A 7500-nucleotide genomic window follows, 5' to 3' on the forward strand; every position below is an offset into this window, starting at 1 on the left:
ACACACACACGGTACACACACACACACACACACACACACACACACAGACACGGTACGCACAGAGGGAGCAATATAGAGGGCAGAGGCAATGCAGGAAGCAGCTGCACCACAGACACCATGCAGCACTTTCTAGTATACAGTAGTAATTAAGCCATGCTGATAGCATTTCTAGTATAGTAATTAAGCGATGCTGATAGCATTTCTAGTATAGTAATTATGCCATGCTGATAGCATTTCTAGTATAGTAATTAAGCCATGCTGATAGCATTTCTAGTATAGTAATTATGCCATGCTGATAGCATTTCTAGTATAGTAATTAAGCCATGCTGATAGCATTTCTAACACCATGCAGCACTTTCTAGTATACAGTAGTAATTAAGCCATGCTGATAGCATTTCTAGTATACTAATTAAGCCATGCTGATAGCATTTCTAGTATACTAATTAAGCCATGCTATCCTGATAGCATTTCTAGTATACTAATTAAGCCATGCTGATAGCCATTTCTAGTATAGTAATTAAGCCATGCTGATAGCATTTCTAGTATAGTAATTAAGCCATGCTGATAGCATTTCTATTATACTAATTATGCCATGCTAATATAGTATACTAATTATGCCATGCTGATAACATTTCTAGTATACTAATTATGCCATGCTGTTAGCCATTTCTAGTATACTAATTATGCCATGCTAATATAGTATACTAATTATGCCATGCTGATAGCATTTTTAGTATACTAATTAAGCCATGCTGATAGCATTTCTATTATACTAATTATGCCATGCTAATATAGTATACTAATTATGCCATGCTGATTGCATTTCTAGTATACTAATTATGCCATGCTGATAACCATGAGGCCTTCTCCAAAAACAGCCATGCGGTACTCACACTCAGACGCACAGAGGAAGCAAGGCAATGTACCAGAAACCCTGTAGCACTTTCTAGTATACGTATCAAGCCTGCTAACAGCCATTTCTAGTATGCTAAAATAACCTAACCACGTTGATTGCACATTCTACCATGCTACCATACCTTGCTAATAGAACGTTCTAGTATGCTAATGTAATCAAACTATGTTTAATAATGTTCTAGCATAGTAATCAAATCTCAGTGATGGCCCTTTCTAGCATGCTAAAATAATCTAATTAGCATGCTAAAGGCACTTCCTAGCATGCTAAGAATATCCACATCATAGAGAATGACTAGACATTTAGGGGAGATTCAAACACAAGGTCAAGGGTCACCTGGCTGTACCAGAGAAACGGAGTGTTAGCCAAACTTGCTGCACACTTAAGCATGCTAATCAGACAACTGATGCTAATGAACTCTCTCTCTTTCTCTCTCTTCTCCATCACTCTTTCTTCCCATCTCTCTGTTTGCCCATATCTCTCCATCCCCTCCTTCCTCTCTCCACCACTCCATCTGTCTCTCCACAGCTGATGCTGAGGTGTAAGGACAAGAAGTGGTACCAGTGGTAGAAAGGCTCAGCGGTGGAGCGCATTCTCCCCTTCCACCAGGAGGGGGTGCTGTGGCTGTTGCTGTTCTGGATCTTAAGTCTTCTATGGAGAGAGGGATGAAGAGAGGAGGAGGTGAACAGATGGAAGAGAGGAGAGAGAGGGAGAGGGACATAGGGGATGGATGGACACAGACTACCTTTGTGTTTGTCTCTGGTCTCTTGTACAGAAGACGTGGTCAGACCGCGCTGAGACGCGGACATGTACCATTTGTGTTATTGAGGGAGGGGACGATCCCCTCTCTGTTGGTGTGGAACAAACCATCTGTGTATGTTTTGTTGGGGGGAGGGGGGTTAGGCTCTTCTTACTGGAGGCATATGGGGAATAGGCAGTGTAGATATTCAGAACGCTAAAACACCACCCAAACTGCATGAACACAAACATGGATGACCTATTTACAAAGAGAAAGAAAAAAAGACATCAAACTGCCAGATTAAAAAGCAGCATGTTACTTTAAACAAAGTGAAATTGAAAGAGAAGCCTTTATTTAATAACATTAACATACACCTATAACAGAAAGTACTACTTCAAAATCTTTATATTTTTTTGAAATAGCAAAATATATATATAATTCAAAGAAAAAAATGTGTATACCTGCATTGCTATGAGGCCAAAATATGTTTTTACTCCTAATCTCATCTATTCTCTTTTAGGATTACATATTGCTTTCACTTTCACATTATGAACACCAACAATATGTCCCTTTCCGAATTCCAACACTAAACCCATTCAATAAATCAGTAAATCGGTCAATAAAAAAACTACAATACCCATGATGCTTCAGTGAAGAAGAGAAGTCCTTGGAATTTGTCTCCCACTGACATGGTTGTTTACTACAATACCCATGATGCTTCAGTTTACCCCCTACTGCTTCTGCACCTCTCAATCTCCAACTTGCTTTGGCTCCCCCACTTTCCACTTCTGTCTTCTGACTAGCTGCTAGCGCATGGCGTCACAATAGAGAGAGGGGTGTAGCTTTCTCCACCCCCTCCTTGGGCCTGCAGAGCCAATGAGGAGAGAGAGTCTGGCAGGTGTAGGTGAGAACATGGGACTGATGCCTATGATGCCTGAGCGATGACAAGAATGAGCAGGGGAGAGTGTGTGGATAATCACCAACCCAAACGTAAACGTAATAACGTATCTCACGTGCCATATTCTTGCTGGGTAGAGTCTGTCGACCGTGACGTAGAAGAGTTTACGCTGTGAGTGTGTGTGTGGTAGAAGAGTTTTTAAAAGCCCAGCAAACAATAATGAACTTCTAATGTCGTAGAGTATTGTGTTTCTTCTCTTTTGTGTTTAGTGTTGATTGTTTTTCACATTTTTAACCAAAGTTGTGGAGTGTTATTTTCTTCAGTCGTTTGGCGATTTGGCGTTTTGATGACCTTTTGATGACCTTTGACTTGTCTGTGCTCCGGTATCTTCTGCTGCCTTTTGTGGTCTGTGGTCATGGTGCCCTCGTAAGTTTGTGTGTGTGTGTGTGTGTGTGTGTGTGTGTGTGTGTGTGTGTGTGTGTATGTGTGTGTTAGTATGTGAGTTTGTTCCTGGGTGTGTTCGTGTGATGGACACACTCTCTGCCAAAGTCTCTCCGCCTAAAAGAAGACACACCCAATGGCCGTATGTGTGTGTGTGTGTGTGTGTGTGTGTGTGTGTGTGTGTACGTGTGTGCGTACGTGCGTGTGTGTGTGCACTCAGCACTGAGACCACTCTGACTTCTCTCATTCATGCTTTTACGCATTTGACCTCAAATTGGTTGGTAACATTCACAACATATTCACACACACACACACACACACACACACACACACACACAGCATACAGTTACAGAATGAATTTTACATGGCTATAGGGACACTTTCTTTCTTTTTTGAGAATCAGTGTGTGTGTGGGGAAATAAAGAGTATTGTTTTAAATGTATGTGAACAATATGAGTGGTATAGCTCGTTCTGCGGCACTTGGCAATCATACAGTGAATAAATGTCATATCTGTTCTTGGAAACAAAAGGGACACAAGCACTAGGAGTCGTTAACAAAGCTGAATCGGTCCTATTTTATTCAGCTTTCTGTCTGTGTTACAGATGACGTTCGTGTCGTGTGCAGCTGCTCTCTCCATTGTGGTTCCTAACAGCTATCCTTCCTCTTCAATATATTTGTATATACAGAATTTGTTGTACATGTCATTGTATACGTTGGGGAACATGATATGAGAACACAACAGGAATACACATACACATACACCCATATGCACTAATGCTCGCAAAATCACTTGTGCACAAACATGCACAGACACACACACACACACACACACACACACACACACAAACACACATATATGAGACAACAGAGCTACTGGAAAACAATGTCAAGTTGAATAAATTCTGTTTTACTCTCCTCCTGCTGCTGGTAATGCACTGGTAACTCCCCACATGTCGCACGTTGATGATGTCACTGACTGGAGCATTCTAGAACCCTCTCATTGTGAAGTCACAGTGCAGAGTGGTTGGCGGCCGGCTTTGGAGAGTCCGTAGCCCATTTGACAGGACCTGACCTCCACCTAGGCTGTCTGTTGGGTGTGTGATCATGGCCATCAGTGGAGGACCACTGTGCAGTGATTCAGACTGGCCGTTTTGTTTGTGTCCTCAGTTTTTATATGGTAAGCAGTACAACCCAGGGTGACTGAATAGACTAACCATTACTGAAAACACAACAACAACAACAACAATAATAATAATAATAATAAAATAAAGCCATCACCAACAGACATCACTGGATTTGTCTGTTTTCGATTGGTCGTCTCCTTTTGCTGGTCTTCTGCTGTGTTTAAAAGACCAGCACACCTGTGCTGCTGCCAAACCCCAAACCACTTCCCCATCCCTCCCTTACCGTCTGAGATGGCAGCAAACGTTTGGTTTCCATTGGTTTCACCCTGTCCTTCTTCTTGATATTCTAGTAGTGCTTTAGAGGTTACTGAAAAATAACAATGAAACTGCAACTATGTTGATGCAAATCCAAATTGAAATAAACATGGATTGATGTATTTACTTGTGCTGTGGTTTTTATTTGTGTGTGTGTGAGTGACTGCTGCCTGTTCTTGAGCTCAACTTTGTACTATTGAAATGTATTAGGCAGGTATGCTCGGTGCTTGACGTTGGAATATTTATTCTCTTTGCTACATAGTCCTGAAAAGATTACGTTCCTTGTAATAAATCTGTTAACTGATTCAACTATCATGGTTGGCCTATAGAAAAATCACAGTTCCGTCTTCCTCTTTATGATCCAATCACCTTTAAGCATTTCCATTTAGTCCCGCCCTAACGTGTTCAACACAACTAATCAGGTCGTTCCGCCCTGACTGACTGAGTGCTTGGGACAGCACCGGGATTCCCTTCATTCCGAGCGAAATTTTGGAACTGTTAGAACGGAAGCCTCGCGGCGATCATGCAATATCCAAACAATTTCAAGTTTGCCTTAGTCTAGACTATGTGCTTTGGGAGCGAAGCTCAATAAAGACAAGCGTCCACTTTATGCTTTCAGAGGAGCCGCTGAGTATTCCGTTCGAGTTGAGACACGTAGTTTAGCTGCTGTCCAGATGTCGACTGATAGGCGCAAGGTTGGGACGCGCTGACCAGTGCAGGCGCTGACACCAGTTCGTGGAAGCAGTGTTTGCCGAGAGCAATAACCGACAAACTCATTCTACTAGAACAAAGTGGCCTGGACTCGACATGTTGAGGAAACCGCTGTTGTCGTATTTGTGCGTTCTGGCACTTGTGTTGCAGATATTACCCGGAACGTTTGCTGGATCACTGCCGAGCGCTGCCAAAAGTGTGGTGTGGGGACCAGGTCTAAAGGCGAAGGTGGTCCTCCCTGCGCGTTATTTCTTCATTCAAGCTGCTGACAGCGACGGGAAAAAGTGAGTGTATCATGTATATAGTAGGTCATGTAGGCCCGTAACTCCCAACAACAGAGTAACACAACTTTGTTACAGTTGTAGCTGGCATCGATATGATGGGACATTGTAACTTATTGTTGGTTGAGGCCGGGGGGGAGCTAGTAAAGTCCCCGAATGCGCGTGGAATTCGCAGTTATATCTAGGGCTGTCTTCGGAATTCGCATCATTTATGTCTGGGTTTGTCTTCTAAACTGGTAATTCTGCCAACAATCCCAGTTATCTCTAATTCTGCGGCCGGGAAGTGTGGCTACGTGTCGGTGGCTTGTCTTGTTTCCCCGATACCTGGTTTTATCCATGAGGGTCAGATGTCTTGTTTCCCCGATACCTGGTTTTATCCATGAGGGTCAGATGTCTTGTTTCCCCGATACCTGGTTTTATCCATGAGGGTCAGATGTCTTGTTTCCCCGATACCTGGTTTTATCCATGAGGGTCAGTCTTGTTTCCCCGATACCTGGTTTTATCCATGAGGGTCAGATGTCTTTTACAGTTTTTCAGCCACCCTGCCCCTCGCTACGTCATGTTTTTGTTCCTGTCTGGAAGCTATATATCACACCTCTCCGTCTAGTTCTCATGCGCGGAAGCGTGGGAATGTCTGACGGAGAAGTTTGCTCACGTCTGGGGAATTCCTACACGAGGCATCTAGTCAACCCACGAAACGAAACCCATACTATAACCATAAACGACCAATGAATCCATAATGTAACCGTAGGGACCTACTGAGCCCATATCCATAGGGCCTCATGAATCCATCATAGCCATAGGGCCTTACTGAATCAGGGATGCTGCTAGATAATTTGGGCCCTATGACAGACAATAATTTTGGGCCCATTGATAATGTATAATATTATGGGGGGGGAGCTCTCTCTGGGGCCCCTGTCAGTGTTAGAATCATGCTACAACCCCCCCCACTGAATCCATAATGTATCCATAGGTGGGTGGGGTAATGACCCACTGAATTCATAGGTGATGGATTACATTACGAGTATGGTAGTGGTGGATGGATTGACAGATGAGTGTTGTGATGGATTATGAGTGTTGTGATGGATTATGAGTGTTGTGATGGATTATGAGTGTGGTGATGGATTATGAGTGTTGTGATGGATTGACAGATGAGTGTTGTGATGGATTGACAGATGAGTGATGTGATGGTTTGACAGGTGAGTTTGGTGATGGATTGACAGGTGAGTGTGGAGATTGATTGACAGGTGAGTGTGGTGATGGATTGACAGGTGTGTGTGATGATGTATTGACAGGTGAGTGTGGAGATTGATTGACAGGTGAGTGTGGTGATGGATTGACAGGTGGTGATTGATTGACAGGCGAGTGCTTTGCTGTTTCAGCTTCACGCGCTCCCCTGGAGAGAAGACGTTTGAGGTGAAGATCTCATCGCCAACAGAACCGTTCTCCCGCATCTGGATCCAGGTTCTGGATCGAAATGATGGTTCCTTCGTGGTGCGGTACCGAATGTACGCCAGCTACACGGACCTCCACATCCAAGTTCTACTGCAGGACAAGGACGTAGCCCAATCTCCGTATGTTCTCCAAGGTAGAACGCAGAACGGTTCTTAGGTCTCTGTGGTGTGTGAGGACACTTGTGTGTGGTGTTAAGAAGCTCATGTAGGGCATCACCTGCCGACCTGTAGAAGCTAACAACAGCTTCAGGACTCACAGATCACACGGTCTGCTAGCTAACATTTACCACATGCACCGCTCTCTCTCTCCCTCCTCTCTCTCTCTCTCCCTCTCCCTCCCTCTCTCTCTCTCTCTCTCTGTCTCCATCTTCTCTCTTGCTCCCTCTCTCTCTCTCTCTCGGTCTCCATCTTCTCTCTCTCTCCCTCTCTCTCTCTCCCTCCTCTCTCTTTCTCCTTCTCTCTCTCTCCTCTCTCATCTCTCTCCCTCTCCCTCCCTCTCTCTCTCTCTCTCTCTGTCTCCATCTTCTCTCTTGCTCCCTCTCTCTCTCTCTCTCGGTCTCCATCTTCTCTCTCTCTCCCTCTCTCTCTCTCCCTCCTCTCTCTTTCTCCTTCTCTCTCTCTCC

At 44.1% G+C, this 7500-nt stretch overlaps 2 protein-coding genes across 3 annotated transcripts in view; both read left to right on the top strand.

Moving 5' to 3' along the window:
* The window catches only part of stxbp5l (syntaxin binding protein 5L), a 165143-nt gene extending 163140 nt beyond the window's left edge, over positions 1 to 2003 (top strand). Inside the window, 1 exon segment of the mRNA XM_042071187.1 lies at positions 1442 to 2003. Within this exon segment, the coding sequence (XP_041927121.1) occupies positions 1442 to 1483 (42 nt within the window). The 3' untranslated portion in view covers positions 1484 to 2003.
* A 139-nt stretch (positions 2004 to 2142) lies between these two features.
* Positions 2143 to 7500, top strand: part of poglut2 (protein O-glucosyltransferase 2) — a 26628-nt gene continuing 21270 nt past the window's right edge. Inside the window, exons 1-2 of one of the 2 annotated variants that reach the window (XM_042070750.1) lie at positions 4875 to 5426; positions 6806 to 7011. In XM_042070750.1, the coding sequence (XP_041926684.1) occupies positions 5239 to 5426; positions 6806 to 7011 (394 nt within the window). In that variant the 5' untranslated portion in view covers positions 4875 to 5238. Of the gene's footprint in view, positions 3134 to 4874; positions 5427 to 6805; positions 7012 to 7500 lie in introns of those variants that run through there. The other variant, XM_042070759.1, reaches the window with a different exon arrangement.

The sequence above is a fragment of the Alosa sapidissima genome, chromosome 2 (assembly GCF_018492685.1).
Source record: "Alosa sapidissima isolate fAloSap1 chromosome 2, fAloSap1.pri, whole genome shotgun sequence".
Lineage (NCBI taxonomy): Eukaryota > Metazoa > Chordata > Actinopteri > Clupeiformes > Clupeidae > Alosa > Alosa sapidissima.